Below are 19,779 nucleotides of genomic sequence, written 5' to 3' on the forward strand. Positions count from 1 at the left end.
AAAATGGCACACAATTACAAGGAATGAAATAAAATAATGTGAATCTCCCTCCTACTTGGCTGAATGGAAGGTTCTATATGTACTTGTGCAGTAGAATACTTTCTTTATCTTGCGCAGACAGGACATATAGGCATTACTTGATTAAAGAAGTTTGTTTGAATTAATGATGAATTATGAAAAAAAATATTGATTGAAACAAATGAGTCTTCAGACCATGAAATATCTGGATAAATCTTAACAAAATGTAAAAATATTAAAAAATATATATTTAAGCATGACATCCTTTTCTTAAGACCTTACTAAGTGAATCTATGAAGAAAACTCCAAATGGCTTTTATAATTTAAACAAATACTACAATATACTACATTTATTTTCCTAGTAGATCTAGAAGGTCAAAGGTTAATTTTTTGAGCACGTTGGAACTTTTCATATTGCAATCTGTGTCTTGGGTTTTCTTAAGGAGTTCTGACAAAGGCTCTTTTCTGCACATTTGCATGTGTTCTTCAGCTTTGTCACCCAGCACTCTTACTAATTCATCTTCAGTCAGACAATCTGCTAAAGATTTCTGAAGTAATTCCCAAGGAAGTGATGAATGTACCTATAAAGATGAAATGAAAGTGGTAACTTTATAAATGCTAATCAATAAATACTAATACAATTAATTAAACTTCATTAGTCAGGTTCAACAGGACTCTTCATAAGATTATTGTGGAGAGTATCATAATAATACATTTCTGGAAACTTTGTATAAACAATCGGAAAAACCACATTTCCATCTGCCCTAATACTTATATGACTGCCATCTTGGATTTTACAAAATAGATAACCTAGCAATAAAATTTTGACAGTTAAACCATAATTCTCATAGCTAAAGAAATCAATGGTATCAAAATAAGCTGGATTCAACAACAAACTTATTTTATGTGATCAAAATATGTTCGTTGAAACATCGTAATGACTAACTGATTATTCATCTGGCTGGCTATTATGGCAATTAAACAAGATGAACTTCACCAATGCCTACCTAATACTTTATGTGAGTTTCTTATAACCAAAATTCTTCCATTTCAGTATCAATACTTCCTACTTGTTATCCATTTTATCACTGAATGCTATTTTCATGTCTATTTCACTAAGCTTATGCATCTCTTATTAGTTAACACCCATATTCCCAACCCTGTCTATTCATTTGGCACTGTTAAACAGTATGGTAAAGCCCTTTAGAAACATATAGTTTAAAATTCATCCCATTAAAATCTGAACTTAGGAAGTGAAGTACAGTGAACCCTCGCTACTTCGCGGTTCGACCATCGCGGATTCACCACTTCGCGGATTTTTTTCATAACCCATGTCTATACATATATTGCGGATTTTCCGGAAATATCGAAAATACCGCGATGTGACCGATGGTGCGAGATTGGAGAAAGTAAGGAAAATTGAATCATGATTGATTTTCAATATAAATGAAACTTTGAGGAGCAACAAAGATATCATTTGTTAGAGAGATAGAGAGAGGTAAGGAATGGGAGGTAGTGAAAAGTAGCCCACAGAGAGAGAGAGAGAGAGAGAGAGAGAGAGAGAGAGAGAGAGAGAGAGAGAGAGAGAGAGAGAGAGAGAGAGAGAGGTAGAGAGAGAGAGAGAGGTAGAGAGAGAGAGAGAGAGAGAGAGAGAGATATAGGTAGAGAGAGAGAGAGAGATAGAGGGGGGTTTAAATGTAATAAACAAAAAAATTTGATAGGTTATAACACATTGGTGCTTATGTAATATCAACTGTATACTGTAGACGGTTTGAATAAGTTAAGAAATGGTATAAATGATACTTTGTTAGTGTATTCGTACACACTCAAGAGCGGCAGCTAGATGACAGCTGATCTAATCACAGCCAAAAGTAAAAAAAAAAAAGTCAACAATACTCGATTTTTAAAACACACCCGAAATTTAAAAACAAAAGTACACGCTTTCTTAATGTGCAATTAACTATTTAAAGAGTGGCAATTTTCTAGAATAAAATGATATTTCCCAAAAAATAGTGGTTTGCTGATGAAATCAGATGCCCTATTTTTGGCTATGATTGAAATGGATGTAGACTCGGCGTAATTATTTCATTTCGTATTTAATTGACACTAAGAAAACTAATTTTAGTTTCTTCATCTAAATGTAAGTATTGTATAACACGAAGAGAGAGAGAGAGAGAGAGAGAGAGAGAGAGAGAGAGAGAGAGAGAGAGAGAGAGAGAGAGAGAGAGAGAATGAATCAGCTGTTGTAATCAAATGGCGTGTTTTTGTTTCGTGAGAATTTCATCGCCACGACTTTAACAACAACATACTGTACTGAACTTTACAGTATTATACAGACTACTGTAATATGATAAAGTAAAATATTTGTAATCTATTTTATATGAAATGGGGCTATTTTTGTTTTGTTTAAAATTTACATTTACGTATGTAAAACAACTCTCTCTCTCTCTCTCTCTCTCTCTCTCTCTCTCTCTCTCTCTCTCTCTCTCTCTCTCTCTCTCTCTCGTAGATTGTTTTCCTGCTTTGCTACGTATGTATGATTTTATATAGATACGGTAAATAATATTTGTAATAACATATTTTATAAAAGCTTTTACTGTAATATCATTATTTATCACTTTCATCATGCGGGTTAAATTCCTTAGTTTGTTTACTGAGCGTACTTTATGACGCCGTCGTTTCAGGCGGCGTCATAAAGAAAAAAATTTCATTTGGAAGTCCTAAGAAAAATTAAGTAAAACATTAGTAATAACCAAATCAACATACTGTACTGAATAATCAATATAATTGATGCAAAAACTAACCTATAAACAGATGTGTAAATGCGTTTGTTTCTTCATTAGGATCAGAGATAAACGTAAACAAAACATTGGTTGCCATTTTTTATCGTGCTTTTTGGCGTGTTTAGGAAACGCATGATATAAAGTCGCCTTTAATATTTGTGCCTGTTTTAGTTTAGGGTACTGTATTACATGCATTAAGTGTTCTGTACATTAAAGGGTAGTTTGTTAACAGTACTACGTACAAGGGAAGGTTTTAAAAGTCTGAATATACATGTTAAATAAATAGGTAAATATGGTGTTACTACTTCGCGGATTTTCACCTATCGCGGCCGCGTCTGGAACCTATCTACCGCGATAAACGAGGGTTCACTGTATCTTAATGTTACTATCTAAGACATCATATGAAAATAAGAAAATTTTAAGGAAATGGATGAACTTAAAGATGCTGAAATGTTTTAATAGTGAAATTATGGATCAAATGCATCAATGATGGTCATGATGCTCCCACTCAACTAGATATCAAGATGATAATCTACCTTATTTCTAATGACAAGGCAACAGTCTCTAACTTGATAAATAAATTGCATAATGCCTACACTCCAAAAATAGTTCCTAAACATATAAGCTAACATATACATGTTTGCATAATAGTTATAGGTTTTGAAAATACAGGAGTTGGGTAATTACTGGTTATAGGCCCTTAAATACAAGGTTTAGGTGGTTACTGGTTATAGGCATCTGAACACAGGGGTTGAGCAACATTTGGTTATAGGCATCTAGATAGAGGGTTTGGAAAGTTACTGGTTAAAGGCATCTAAACATATGGGCTGGGGAATTACTGGTTACAGGCAATTACTGGTTATAAGCATCTAAAACAGGGGTTGGGTGATTCTGGTTATAGGCACCTAAATACAGGGGTTGGATGGTTACTGGTTATATGTACCTACACACATGGGTGGTTACTGGAAAGTACTGGCAGAAATGAAAGAAAATGTAAACCATATAATTCTAGAAGTAAATATATCAAAGATAAAAATATTCATATATGTACTGGTCAAATTAACAACTGTTTATAGTAACACAATTGCTGTTTAGATAGTATATCAATGATGTCCAACTAATACATACCATTTCTTTTAATATCTCAGGATTCTGAGCAACGGTGCGTATCGTCTCTTTCTCCTGTGATGAGCTCTTAAGCATATGATCTAAAGCTTTAATGATGAGCCCAATATAATTGGAAGCACACTCGGGAGGTGCATGTTTAATGACATCTGATGCTATACACAGTAGACAATTCAGGTACTCTTCAGCAAATAGTGGGTGGAGTCTTCGACCTCTGCTTTCTTGGTTCTCACAGACAGGTTTTGTCACATCAGTACTCTCCATGCTTTTCTCTGTTTTGTCTATACTTCCAGTATCAGTCTTAAGCTTCTTTGGCACAGGGCCCTCATCATCATCATCCTCATCTGAAGACAGTGATGATGAGACATCGCTGCTGCTATCTTCTTTCTCCTCATCTCTTTTTCTCTTAACAGTAGGATTAAAGTTAAGCCTTCTTGTTAGGGAAGTCTCGGTATCCTTGGCAGTTAACATAGAAGACCAGACAGCTGCTAAGATCCTGACGATAGCTGAGGTAACCTTAGACAATCCAATACTAATACAGCTATCCTCTTCGACTGATTTAATAAATGATGTTAATTTTAATGTAACCGGTAACATCATTAGTAAATTATATTTGGAAATCAAATCATGGGCTCCAACTGGAATACTCACAATGGATTCTAAAACTCGCAAAGTTTGCTCCTGAAAAGAAAAAAAAATTCTGTTGAAAGAAGAAAAATTTTCTAACAGTGTAAAACATTCCATTAACAATAGGACATAATCTCCCAAAAAATTGATCCTTCATTAATACTATTCTTTTTTTTTTTTTTTTTTTTTATTATGGGGGGGGGGGGTTTGTGCCTACAGGAAAAATTAAGCTTGTAACATAATACAATATTAGTCCTTTTAACTGGCACCCTCAGGACTTTACTGTTGCTGGATAATCATAAGAGCTGTAATAGAAGGTGACCCTTAAAAACCTATTAAAACCTCCCATTATATCACCCAAGTGATCACTAACAGTTCACAAACACACTAGACACCGAAGGAAAATATTAATTGATTAAGACAGTTGAAAAAAAAAATAGATTAACATTTATAAGCGTACTCCTGTGATCTCGCATATTGTGCGACACCTGAATTTTCACCTCACAAAATGATTTCATATTATACCTCGTGTAATAGGCATGTTCTTTTTCAAGACCAAATTAGGAAAAAAATAACTTCTTTTCCACTATCTCTCTAGCTCAACTTCTAGTTCAATATGTTAAAAAAGTTAATGCATGATTAGTAATGCATACGGCTATAAACAAAGGAAAGAAAAACAGCTGCTTTATTATGATTTTACTAAACACAGCTGATTTCATTGCATTTCAAATTTTGTATGATAGTAAACAATTACCAAAGTTGTTACAAATAACTTGGCAAAGAATATAACCAATCTATTATTAAATTTTACCCCTTTTCATTGTGGACAACAGATCAGCAAGAAAATATACCATCAAATTTAAGCAACAAGTTGAAGCTAAAGCTGGGACAACAAATAATGCTCAAGGTGTTTGGCATCAGAGAAAGCTTTGGCCATGACTGGAGAAAAACAAAAAGAAAAATTAGTTGGTGTGTTCACTTTATGAGGAGGTAAACTAAATTGCACAAAAACTACCTAAAGATTTGGAATAAAAAGAAATGATAAGGTATACCAATTTGCACAAAATAAGCCAAAAGATTTTGATTAAAAAGTTATGAGAAAGTAAACTAAATTGCCCAAAGGCTACCAAAGATTTTAAATAAATAATTATGAGAAGGTAAACCAAATTGTACAAAAACTAGCTAAAGATGAGGAATAAGAAGATATGAGAAGGTAACTCAAATTCCACAAAATCTCCAAAAGATTTTGAATTAAAAGTTAGGAGAAGGTAAACCAAATTGCACAAAAACTACCTAAAGATTTGAAATAAAAAGTTAGAAGGTAAAACAAATTGCACAAAAACTACCCAAAGGTAGGGAATAAAAAATTATGATTAAGTAAACAAAATTGCATGAAAAACTACCTAAAGATTTGAAATAAAAAGTTATGAGAAGATAACCAAAACTGCAAAAAATCTAATCTAAAGATTTGGAATAAAAATCTCATGAGAAGGTGAACCAAATTGCACAAAAACTACGTAAGATTGATTGATTTATCATCAATCTTACGTAGTTTTTGTGCAATTTGGTACGTAAGATTTGAAATAAAAAGTTATGTGAAGGTATACCAAATTGCACGAAACCTACTTAAAGATTTTGACTAAAAACATGAGTAAGTAAACCAAATTGCATGAAACCTACCTAAGGATTTAGAATAAAATTTCTAGGAAGGTAAACATAATTACCAAGAAAAAACTAGCAAAATATATGGAATAAAGAGGAGAGAGAGATGGTATACCAAAAAGCACAAAAACTAAATAAAAATTTAGAATAAAAAGTCAAGAGAAGGTTGACCAAACTGCACAAAACCTACTTGAAGATTTAGAATAAAACGTTATGAGAAGGTATACCAAATTGCACAAAAACTACCTAAAGAAATGGAATAAATTATAAAAAAAAAAACCTTAAGATTTGGTATAAAATCTATGAGATTGTAAACCAAAACCAAACTGCACAAAACCTATCTAAATATTTGGAAAAAAAAGTTATGAGAAGGTATGACAAATTACACAAAAACTGGCTAAACATTTAGAATAAGTTATGAGAGGGTAAACCAAACTGCACAATACCTACTTAAAGATTTGGAATAAAAATGTATGAGAAGGTAAATTGGACAGAAATTACCTGATGAGTTTGAATAAAATTTATGAAAAGGTAAACAAAATTGCTCAAAATACCTGAATATTTGGAATAAAAAGTCATGAGAAGGTTAACCAAATTACACAAAAGCTAGCTAATAATATGGAATGAAAAGTTATGAGAAAGTACAGTATACCAAATTACATAAAATCTACCAAAAGATTTGGAATAAAAACGTTATGAAGGTAAACCAAACTGCACAAAAACTAACTAAAATTTGGGAATAAAAAGTTATGAGAAGGTATACCAAATTGCATAAAAATTAGCTAAAGATTTGGAATGAAACCTTATACAAGGTTAACCAAACTGCACAATACCTACCAAAAGATTTGAAACAAAAAAGTTATGAGAAGGTGAACCAAATTGCACAAAAACTAACTAAAGATTGAGGATAAAAAGTTATGAGAAGGTAAAAGAAATTGCACAAAAACTAGCTCAAGATATGGAATAAAAAGTTATGAGGTGAACCAAATTGTATAAAAAGTACACAAAGATTTGGAATAAAAAGTTATGAGAAGGTAAAACAAATTGTACAAAGCCTACCTAAAGATTTGGAATGAATAGTTATGAGAATGTATACCAAATTACACAAAACTACCAAAAGATTTGGAATAAAAAGTTATGAGGTAAACTAAATTGCACAAAAACTGAATAGGGATTTTGAATGAAAAGTTAGGAGAAGGTATACCAAACTACACAAAACATACCTGAAGATTTGGAATATAAAGTTATGAGAATGTAAAAAAAAATTGCAAATAAAAAACCTTGCTAAATATTTGGAATAGAAAGTTATGAGAAGGTATACTAAATTGCAAAAAATAACTAACTATAGATTTGAAATAAAAAGTTATGAAAAGGTAAATTGCATACTAAACAACCCAAAGACTTGAATTAAAATTAATGAGAAGGTAAACTAAATTGCAAATAAACTACCCAACAATTTGGAATAAAAAGTTATGAGAAGGTAAATCAAATTGCCCTTGCATTAGTTAAAGATAAAGAATAAAAAGTTATGAGAATGTATACCAAATTGCACAAAAGCTACCTAAAAATTTTTAATAAAAAGTTACGAGAAGGTAAACCAAATCGCACAAAAACTACCTAAAGAGTTGGAATAAAAAGTTATGAGATAGTAAACCAAACTGCACAATACCTACCTAAAGAATTGCAAAGTTATGAGAAGGTAAATGAATGGCAAAAAACTAACTAAAGATTAGAAATAAAGTTATGAGAAAGTGAACAAAATTGCATAATAAAACTAACTAAATATATGGAATAAAAAGTAATGAGAAGGTATATCAAATTGCACAAAAACTACCTAAAGATTTGGAATAAAATGTTATGAGAAGGTAAACTAAAATGCACAAAATCTACCAAGAGATTTGGAATATCAAGTTATGAGATGGTATCCCATATTCCACAAAAACTACCTGAAAATTTGGGATAAAATTTTTGAAAAGGTAAACCAAATTGCACAAAAACGACCTAGAGATTTGAAATGAAAATTTATGAGTAGGTAAACCAAATTGCACAAAACCTACATAAATATTTTGAAAAAAAAAGTTATGAGAAGGTATAACAAATTGCACAAAAACTACCTAAAGATTTTAAATAAAAAGTTATGAGAAGGTATAACAAATTGCACAAAAACTACCTAAAGATTTTAAATAAAAAGTTATGAAAAGGTTAACCAAAATGCACAAAACCTACCTAAAGACTTGGAATAAAAAGTTATGAGAAGGTATAACAAATTGCACAAAAACTACCAAAAGATTTTAAATAAAAAGTTATGAGAAGGTAAACCAAATTTCACAAAAACTACCTAAAGATTTGGAATAAAATTTTATGATATGTTATACTAAATTGCACAAAAACTACCAAAAGATTTGGAATGAAATGTTACGAGAAGGTAAACCAAATTGCATAAAAACTGCCTAAAGATTTGGAATAAAAAGTTAGTAGGTAAACCAAATTCCACAAAACCTACCAAAAGATTTGGAATAAAAAGTTATGAGAAGGTAAACCAAATTGTAAAAAACCTACCTAAAGATTTGGAATAAATAGTTGAGGTGGTAAACTAAATTGCACAAAAACTACTTAAAGATTTAGAATAATAATTTATGAGAAGGTAAACAAAATTTCATGAAAACTAAAACATTCGGAATAAAAAGTTATGAGAAGGTAAACTAAAATTACACAAAATCAACCTAAAGATTTGGAATAAAAAGTTATGAGAAGGTAAACCAAATTGCAAAAAATCTACCAAAAGATTTGGAATAAAATGTTATTATAAATAGTTTATAAGGTAATTAAAAGATAGAGGGAAGAGTATACAGTCGGGCCTCATTAATCGCGGGTTCTTGCTTCGCAGTTTCGGTTTTTCGCGGCCAAGATAAATACAATATCTATCAAATAAAAGTTCTCATAAAAATCACGATAAAATTCAAGCTGGGCAATTGTTTCAAATAACCCGTGCTCCTTTACACTGGGAGCGCTGCGCATCACTACCTATCTCAACACCCAGCTGGTCCTAGCTCACTCTGTATAGTGTATATCCATTTACAGTGGTAAAAAATTACAGCTATATTTGAAATAAACCTGATTTTGATTAAACTGGTGTTTCACTTAACTGTATCCAATAAAGGGATTTTGACGTAGGAAAAATCTATTTCTGGGCGAGAGACCTGTGCCGCCCAGTGAAATGCTCCTTTTACATCATTTCTAAGGTAATAACCGCTATGAATTTACCAGAGAAAAAAATGTATAGGAATACTAGGTTGAACCCAGCTTGCTCACTTTCAAAAGGTGTCAGTATAATACTGGGGCGTGATAAATCACAACCAGAGGTCTCGTACCATTTAGATATCTCCTGTCAACATCCCCGAACAGCGAGGAGCCGTTCAACATCCTAACTCCAATCGCTACTATGAACGATCCCACCCACGCCAGTGACGTCACTCCTATAGCACCCCAGATTGGGGCCCGACAGGGAGGGACGGGTGGGTTCACTGGGCGGCACAGGTCTCTCGCCCAGAAATAGATTTTTCCTACGACAAAATCCCTTATCTGGGCTCTGACCTGTGCCGCCCAGTGAAATAGTGCCAGAGAATAGGGACCCAATATGACTAACTACCTGGGGAGAAAATAACACAAAAATAGCAATACATGGTGAAATTTAATAACAAAACAGGAGGGATAGGAATCCCATAGGCAAGTGATCAACATGGTTATGACTGGAGAAAATCCACTGAAAACAAGAAGGTAACCCGAAGGTAAGTAATCCACAAGGTATGAATAGTAATAAATACATGGTAAACAATCCCATACAGGGATGATAATAAATCAAGCAGAACTGCGAATATAATAAAATACATAATATCAAAAATCAAAATAAAATCAGCTCGAGGGAATAAGAACAGATGAATCAAAACAATTCGTAGAACATATATCAATGTATAATAAAAATAATACACCATAAGGGTGTATGGCAAAGGACAAACCAAACCAGGTAGGAACAATAAGAAAGCCAAGCAGGAGGGAAAGAGGACAGAGCAAGACGTTGTGATTAGGACTCAGAGCCTTCAGGAGGAACTACATTCCCAGCTGCTGCTGTTGCAAATTTAAGAGCTTCTAAAGGTTTTAGGTAGTGGCGTTTAAAAACTTTAGGGGACTTCCAACCCGTATATTTTGTGAGCTCATTAAATTTCATATGATGAAAGAAGTTAATTGAAGTAGCAACAGCTCGAATATCATGGACATGTGGGAATGACTCGGGATTAGCTTGTTTAATAAAATAAAGAATTTGTTGTTTAATTCCTTTAAGGGTAATAGTTCCTCCATTCTCTCTAATAAATAAGGGCCCTGTGGAAGTAGTGGAAGTTCTACTTACGTAGGATTTCAGGGTGGTAACTGGACACAGGGATGGATCCCGAGGAAGTGGAACAATCTTCCAGGGAGACCACCTGTTTTGGGGGTCCTCATTTTTAGCCAGGAATACTTTGTTAGGGGAGAGAAGGACCTCACCCGAAGAGAGAAACTCGATATGACCTGGGTCTCTAGACAGGGCCGACAATTCTGAGATTCTAGAGCCAGAGGCGAGGCTCAAAAGAAAAAGTGTCTTTCTTAACAATGCCATATAGTTACAAGATTCATTCAAAGTGTCAGAGGCTAGCTTTAGGACATCGTTCAAGAACCAAGAAACTGCGCTATGGTGAGTTAATGGTTTCAGTCTGGCACAAGCTCTTGGAATGGAAGAGAAGTATGAATCCGTAAGGTCAATGTCAAAACCGACATGGAAGATCTTTTTCAAAGCTGATTTGATCGTAGTAATCGTGTTGGCTGCTAGGCCTGATTCAAAGAGAGTTCTAAAGAATGTCACAGTTAGGTTCATCGTCATTTTCTCAACTTGAGTCTTTCAAAAACTTTGCCAGTTTTTTGACGGCTGAGTCATATTGACGGAGGGTGGATTCTCTTTTGTCTGATTCCAGGAATAGGGTATTCAGAGGATCAATGTTTGCACCCTTTTGAGCTGCGAACTTCATGAAGTCCATAAAGTTAGGGCATTCAGAATCCTTGAGGAAGCTAACACATTGCGCGTTTGTACTACTTGTGTTAGAACAGGATTGGGTATCCGCCGGGGTCGGAGGCCTAGTTCTAGTAACAAGGGGAACCAGTTGCTTTTGGGCCAGTTGGGGGCTATCAGAGCCACTCGGCCCTTGAAAGACCTGAGCTTGTGCAGTACTTTCAGCAGGAGATTTATCGGAGGAAACAGATAAATCGTCTTCCAAATGTTCCAGTCTAGTGACATAGCGTCCATGGCATAGAGGGTCCAGGTTGGGGGCTACGTAACATTCTAGTTTGCGATTGGATTCCGTCGCAAACAGATCCACCTGGAGACCCGGGACCTGAGATAAGATCCATTGGAAGGATCGATTGTCCAGTGACCACTCCGACTCCAACGGGGTCGTCCGGGAAAGTGCGTCCGCCACTAAATTCCGGACCCCCGCCAGGTGGACTGCTGATAGATGCCACTTGTATGATGTTGCCATGGAGAAAATCGCCAACATAACGTGCTTTATGTGGGCTGACCTGGAGCCTCCTCTGTTGATGCAGTGGACTATGACTGCGCTGTCGAGGACCAGTCTGATATGGAGATTCCTGGCTGGGCTGAGACGTTCTAGGGTAAGCAAGACTGCCATGGCCTCTAGGACATTTATGTGCATTTGTTGAAATATCGGAGACCATAACCCTTGGACTTTCTTGTCTTGAGAGTAACCTCCCCACCCTGTTAGGGAGGCGTCTGTATGAACGACGAGTCCCGGGGCAGGATATTGCAAGGGAACTGACTTGGAAAGATTCTTGACCTTCGTCCAAGGCTGCAGACTTTTCCTCAGGATTGGGGGAAGGCGAGCACGCCTGTCTCGACGTTTCTTGGTCGCTCTGGAGCGCCACACTCTGTTTATGTCCTTTAGTTTGGACTTTAGGACGATGTCTGTGACGGAGGCGAACTGTAAGGAACCTAGTATTCTTTCCTGGTTCTGTCTGGATGTCAACTTGTCCCTGAGAAACTGTTTCGTGTTCCTCGCTATTTCCTTCCTTTTGGCTTTTGGCAGGCACAATGTATGGGAATTTAGGCCCCATTGCAGCCCCACCCACTGAAACTTGGTCTCCGGGACCAGATGGGATTTCTCGAGGTTGACCTGAAATCCTAAACGTCGAAGGAAGGAGAGGGCCCTGTTCGTCGCCATGTGGCAGTTCCGGACGTTGTTTGACCAGATCAGCCAATCGTCGAGATAAGCCACTATTTGAATCCCTTGGGTTCGAAGTTCCTGAATCACTGTCTCTGCTAGTTTGGTGAAGATTCTGGGCGCTATGTTGAGCCCGAATGGCATCACCTTGAAAGCATAGTCTTGTTTGCCCAGCTTGAAGCCTAAAAAGGGGCGAAAATGCCTTGCTATTGGAACGTGATAGTAGGCATCTGTAAGATCTATGGAGGTGGTGACGGCCCCACGGGGAAGTAGGGTCCGCACCTGCGAGACGGTAAGCAAGTGGAATTTTTCGCAACGAATGAAGGAACTTAGACGAGACAGGTCCAGGATTACTCTTCGTTTGTCTGAGCCTTTCTTTGGCACGCTGAATAAGCGACCTTGAAATTTTAAGCGATGCATGCTTTGGATTGCGTTCTTTTGCAACAGATCCTTTGTAAATGAATGTAGCGCTTCTGTCGGGAGTTGGTAGAAACTTTTTGGTGGAGGGGGTCCCTGTAACCAGCTCCACCCCAGACCTTTGGAATTATGCTGGAAGCCCAATTGCTGAACTTCCAATGGTCCCGAAATTTGTATAGTCTCCCTCCTACCTGCAACTTCTCAATGGCTTGATGATGATTTGCCGCCTCTGCCTCCGCGGAAAGCCTTGCCTCGGTGGGAACCCTTTCCGCCACCTCGGTTACGAAAGGCACCTCTGGAGCCCCTGTGGCGCTGGTAGCCTTGGAAAGAACCCTGAGATTCGTAAGTGGGGTTGAAGGCGGGGGAGGCAGCAAACGAAGTCGATGCGACTTGTGTCTGAGGGACCAACACATACTGCTGTTGGGGTTGGCCCTTAGAGGTAGAAGGCTGGGAGCCCTGTGAAACAGGGACAGACTGAACCGGGACAGGTTGCACTACTTGAAGAGGCTGTCTGAACTGCGAGGAGTGGAAGGGCCTCAACCTCTTCCTGCCACGAGCTGGAGCACCAGTAGGTTCATATTTCCTTTTGGGAACTAGGCCCCACTTAACCTTGAGGCTTTGGTTAACTTGAGCTGCCTCGCTGAGAACAGTGTTAACCATATCCTCCGGGAAGAGGTCCGGACCCCAGACCGGGGCTTTGATGAGCCTATTGGGTTCGTGCCGAATAGTAGCCTCCGACAATACATGTCGTCGGCAACGGAATCTGGCATTATGGAAGTCATATGCATCAATCAACAAAGTTTGCAGAAGTGACTTCGTGAGGACCTTAAAGATAGGTTCCTCGTCGTAAGTGGCAACGGTCATCTTTGATAGAGCAGTAGAGTTAATGGATCTACAGAGCCTACACCGGGTCTCAAACTCTATTTTGATTAGGGACTCCGGTAGCTTGGGGAGGCGTTCACTGAACTGTGTCGAGGCACAGTCCGGGCTCAGTTTGCCTACCGTAAAGGTAGACGGGGCGTTCCGCCAGCACTCATGGTCACAAGGAAAGAGAAGGGAAGTCAATTCCGTCTCTCGAAGCTGAGGTAAGGGCTTCTCTTCCTTGGAAGCCTGATAGGATATCTCCATGATTTTGGTTGTGCATGGAGTAGGGGTATGCTCGTCTATCACAAACATAGTGTACGAGTTCTTATGGGGTGTGAGCATTGTGTTCACACAATCCCACTCGTTGAAGGCGCGGACCAAAACAGACTGGGCCTGTTCCTTGGGGAAGATCAGTCTCCTTAGGGACTTTATCTAGGCGGATCAGAGCCTCATCAGTCAAGCGAGCGAAGCCGGGAAAGGGAAATTGCAGACCCGGCGGGTAGAACTCGAAGTCTTCAATCGGTCGAGTTCCGTAACCTTCGATGGACAACATGCCGTCCGAGAGGGGGGCATGTAGAGCTAACCTCCAGGGGTTACTCTTAGTAAACGGTGGGAGCTTAGAGGCATCGGGGATGGCATATTGCTGCTGTTGTAGCAGCCCCAAACGCATGAGTCCCTGGACTAGGTTCTCGACATTTGCAACCCTTTCATGCTGTTGTTGCAGAGTCACGATGGCTTGCTGAGTGTGCGGAGACAACATCGTTTCGAAGCGAGAAAACAGCTTCTCCGAGAAATTCGCCGGGTTAAATGGTTCCGCCGGAGGGGGAACGGATGCCGAACAGGAGACCGGTCCTTGAGAAGTCGAGGGCACGGCGACGGAGTCTTTGGGGACTCTAGTGGAGGAAGATTTGGATGACCTTGATGATTTTGAAGACTTGTGGGTCTTATGCAAAGGCCTGCGGTGAGCCTTAACCTTGGGGATCACAGACCGGAGCTGGAGATCAGCACCTGAAGTCCCCGGAAAACCTTGAAAGGAAGATTGGTTTGAAGTAGAAGAGAAAGTCGGGCTGAGGAGAGGAATCTCAGCCCGGGACCCACCTGACTCACCTATCTCCCTACCTGTGTCGGGTTCCTCAAGAACCATGGGTTCTACGTTTAAATTAAGGGTTGCGACGTCTTCCGTTATCGTCCCGCTCATCTCTTCTTGGTCCGGGGCCAAAAGCAAGGACTCAATATTTTCGATGATGGGGTCCGCCAACTCCTTGGGGACCACAGCTGATGTTTTTGCGTGCGGATAAAGGAGGGAACACCATTGTTCAGATAAAATGTAAGGTTGCTTAGCCTTTACATTCCGGGCGAAGTCGCCAATCCAGACTTTGAGGGTCGCTAGAGCCGAAGTCTTAGCAGGCTCGGAGCTCTGAAAGAGAACAGAATATTAGTGAAGGTAAGGAATTTTCATGCCGAAGAGAAAAGAGGGGGGGACCAGGAGCCTCCGAACACGAGGCCCTAGAAGAGGGCATGCGAGGAGCAAAATAAAATGGTGCGATTAAAATTAATTACAGTAATTGTAATTAATTGTAACTCCACTTACCAAGTCTGTAAAAAAACGGCTAACAATAATTCCACTTACCGATTCAGAGGTTAAGGTGGAAGCCAGCTTGTCGCATACTACACAATTGTCCGGATGCCAAACAGTGAGATCATCCACCAGGACAGCACAATGGGCATGAGAGCGACACACGTCGTGGCCGCAGGGTTGGCTAAGGACCGCCGAGCATGCTGTCATCGAACAGTGTACTGCCTGTAAAATAAAAGATACATGAGTATCCCGTAGGCAAGCTGGAGGCTCCGGGAGCTTAGAATACACCGCTGTAGCAGAAATAATAAACTTAAGCTGTAGAGCAATACAGATAAGAATAAGTCAGTCCGTAATCGTGATCATACCCCGGGGGGGGAGAGAGAGAGAGAGAGAGAGAGAGAGAGAGAGAGAGAGAGAGAGAGAGAGAGAACAGGGGATTATATAGATATGTGTGAATACTGTATATAATGAGATTAATCCTAGTGGATAAAGGTCACGCTGGCTCCGGGGAGACAACTGAGAGAGCCCAGGGCTCATGAAAACCTACTGGAGTAGGCGGACAGGGGAGTCGAGGGTCAAACCCGTCGATGGCACAAGGAATTAATCAAACTCGACATGGGAATAAGGTGAAGGCTACGTCCGGGGATCCCGTAAGGAATAATAATGTATTTGGAGTCCGCGGGGTGCAGAACACCATATGAGGAGGGGGAAATGGAGGGATCTGTAATGGGTCCGTGAAGTGCGGGACCGGGAGGGAGAAGCAAGAATAAAATGTGTATAAATATGAATATACACAACATAAAATCCCAGACCGAGCCGGATCCCACCCGCCTACCGATGGCCAATCGAGACGGCGGGGAGAAACAGCTACGGAAGGGTAGGGGGAATCCTGAACAATAATGTATAACAAGCCTCACACACGATCAGGGTCCACCCGGGACGAAGCAAGGCGATATCTCCAGAGGGGATATGAAACAAAAAAGCTGACTCCGAGCCTCAATATGAGAGCGAGTGATGGCATCCCTGAAGTGGGAGTGTCGGGGCGGAGGGGGGGAGGAGGCTAACGAGTGGGGCAGAAGAACAGGCGTACCGACCTGAACTGAGACCCACGACAAAGATCACACGGAAAGACTAGGATAATGAAATAATAATAATAATAATATTACTGATATGGTAATAAATGAAAAAGGGAGGCATGCTGGACAATGATAATAATAAACGTAAGATAGCCCGAAGGGACGAATGGAGAGGCAGGGGAAGACCAAGCCTAACAGCATGGGGGAGACCGAGCTAGGCAGGGCTGCCAACAAACAAGGTGTCGGTGAGGTGCCGACAAAAAACATAAATTAAGTACTGCCTCGCGAAAGTCCCGACGAACTAGATAATACTAGTAAAATAACGTATACGCTAATAAATTTATGATCGCTACTACGAACAAGAAAAACGTAAAACAAAGTAAAAATAGTAACGCCCGAAGGCGACCAGGCATGCCAACCTAAGTGAACAAAGATATCGTAATATCATAAAATAACTGTTATTGTAATAACAGATAAATACCATAGCATAATATAACACGGGGTGTGAACCGTGGATACCCAGAAAGTTCAGGACGAGAAACAATCAGTATAGAAGACTGATTGCAAAGCGTCAAGAACGAGAGAGAGAGAGAGAGAGGAGGTAGCCAGCCAGCATGGCGGACCCGATGCGGGGTCGCGTAATATAAAAACTGAGATAAATTAATAACCAAGGGCAAGACAACCTCCAAAATCTCAAAACTCATAGATCTGGTACTTAACTTGGGTGGAGTAACAGTAGAATCCGACATCCTGGGATAAATCCTGGGCAAACCAAAGGAAATCACACACTGAGAAAAGAATAACAGCGTCAAAGCAGGTGCTATGAAAAGGAGTGACGTCACTAGCGTGGGTGGGATCGTTCATAGTAGCGATTGGAGTTAGGATGTTGAACAGCTCCTCGCTGTTCGGGGATGTTGACAGGAGATATCTAAATGGTGCGAGACCTCTGGTTGTGATTTATCACGCCCCAGTATTATACCGACACCTTTTGAAGGTGAGCGAGCTGGGTTCAACCTAGCATTCCTATACAATTTTTTCTCTGGTAAATTCATAGCAGTTATTACCTTAGAAATGATGTAAAAATGTTATTTTCATTAGTAAAATAAATTTTTGAATATACTTACCCGATAATCATGTAGCTGTCAACTCTGTTGCCGACAGAAATCTACGGTCGGGATACGCCAGCGATCGCTATACAGGTGGGGGTGAACACCACAGCGCCATCTGTGGTCAGGTACTCCAGTACTTCTTGTCAACACCACCTCAATTTTTTCCTCGGTCCACTGGTTCTCTATGGGGAGGAAGGGTGGGTCAATTAAATCATGATTATCGGGTAAGTATATTCAAAAATTTATTTTACTAATGAAAATAACATTTTTCAATATTAATCTTACCCGATAATCATGTAGCTGATTCACACCCAGGGTGGTGGGTGGAGACCAGCATACATGTTAACAAAGAAGCTAAGTATCCCGTATTTTATTTTATTAGTTATTCAAAAAAGGGATTTTGACGTAGGAAAAATCTATTTCTGGGCGAAGGACCTGTGCCGCCCAGTGAATAAGCTCCATTTAAGCACTTATTCTTAGGTAATTTACAGCTAAATATACCAGAGAAAAAATGTAAAGGAGTGCTAGGTTAACTAGCTCGCTCACCTAATGGTGTCGGTATAAAATTGGGCGTATAATCCAGAGGTCCCGCACTATTTAGATTAATCCACGACAGAGAACCCCAATAGAGGAGAGCCGTTCAACCTCACTCGGTACTACTACAATGCATCCGCTCAGAACCCAACTCCTTAGCACCCAAAGTTTGGGGACTCCAAGGGAGAGGAGCTGGGAGGGTTCACTGGGCGGCACAGGTCCTTCGCCCAGAAATAGATTTTTCCTACGTCAAAATCCCTTTTCTGGGCTCGAACCTGTGCCGCCCAGTGAATCTATACAAGAGAAAAATGTCACCAAACTTGCAAAATAAAGGAAAAAACATAAGCGTAAGAGAAATACAGGATGCTTTAATCAGAGATGAGTACCAAAAAACAATTATAAGGGTATCTTAAATATGAACATAAATCCAATAAGGTAGGTATAATAATGCCGTGAGTGATAATATATACAGATACTCAGGAGCATAAAATTTACAAATATAATAACAGTATTCAGGTGCGAGACCAACGAATACAATAGGGTATAAATGAGGCAGGTAAGAGGGAGAGATAAAGAGTCAAGGCATTAACCTGTGAGTTACTCGGGAGTAACTACGCTCCCTGCGGCTACTGTAGAAAATTTTAGGGCTTCCAAATGTTTAAGGTAGTGTTTCTTGAACACTGACGGTGATTTCCACCCTGTATACCTGGAAAGGTCTGTAAAATTCATGTGGTGAAAGAAGTTCACCGAGGTGGCAACCGCCCTGATATCATGTGCAAGAGGAAAAGAGTCAGGGTTAGCTTGTTTAATAAAATACAAAATTTGTTGCCTGATCCCTTTAATAGTAATGGTACCGCCTTGTTCTCTAACGAATAGAGGCCCCGAGGAGTTAGAGGAGGTCCGGGATAGATAAGACCTAAGAGTAGTGACAGGGCACAGCGACGGATCTTGCGTGAGGGGAACAATTTTCCAGGAGGTCCATCTGTTTTGAGGGTCTTCATTCTTAGCCAAAAAGAATTTGTTAGGAGAAAGAAGGACCTCTCCTGAAGGCAGAAAGTCAATATGACCCGGGTCTCTCGACAAGGCTGCCAATTCAGAAATTCTTGCCCCGGAAGCCAAGCTCACTAGGAAAAGTGTTTTCCTGAGAAGGGGCATGTAATCACAAGAACTGTTAATGGTATCAGAAGCCAATTTGAGTACGTCATTAAGGAACCAGGTCACCGGGGTAGGACGAGTAACCGGTTTCAGTCTGGCACAAGCTTTCGGAATTGAAGCTAACAAAGAGTCGGTTAAGTCTATGTTAAAACCCACTAGGAAGATCTTTTTCAGAGCCGATTTAATAGTGGTGATAGTATTGGCTGCCAGACCTGATTCTAATAAAGATCTAAAGAAAGTGACTGTAAGGTTCAAGTTCATACAGTTCACGTCTGAGTCTATTAAAAATTTTGCCAACTTTTTAACTGCAGAGTCATACTGACGGATGGTGGAATCCCGTTTATCTGATTCTAGGAACAAGGTGTTTTGAGGATCAATATTGGCACCATGCATAGCCGCAAACTTCATAAAGTCCATAAAGTTAGGGCGCTCTGAATGTTTGAGAAAGCGTACACAACGCGTGTTTGTACTATCTGAGACAGAACCGGATTGGGTATCGGGTGAGGGTATAGTCTCAACTCCCGCAGGAGAGGATACCAGTTGCTCTTGGGCCAGTTGGGTGCGACC

At 39.4% G+C, this 19,779-nt stretch overlaps 1 protein-coding gene across 1 annotated transcript in view; it reads right to left on the reverse strand.

The window, feature by feature from the left end:
* Positions 1 to 353: 353 nt before the first annotated feature.
* The window catches only part of LOC137615259 (nucleolar pre-ribosomal-associated protein 1), a 321,164-nt gene continuing 301,738 nt past the window's right edge, over positions 354 to 19,779 (reverse strand). Inside the window, exons 14-15 of the mRNA XM_068344983.1 lie at positions 3,930 to 4,607; positions 354 to 599 (exon numbers count right to left, since the gene is read on the reverse strand). Of these exons, the coding sequence (XP_068201084.1) occupies positions 369 to 599; positions 3,930 to 4,607 (909 nt within the window). The 3' untranslated portion in view covers positions 354 to 368. The remainder of the gene's footprint in view (positions 600 to 3,929; positions 4,608 to 19,779) is intronic.

Source organism: Palaemon carinicauda, chromosome 21 (assembly GCF_036898095.1).
Source record: "Palaemon carinicauda isolate YSFRI2023 chromosome 21, ASM3689809v2, whole genome shotgun sequence".
Taxonomy (NCBI): domain Eukaryota; kingdom Metazoa; phylum Arthropoda; class Malacostraca; order Decapoda; family Palaemonidae; genus Palaemon; species Palaemon carinicauda.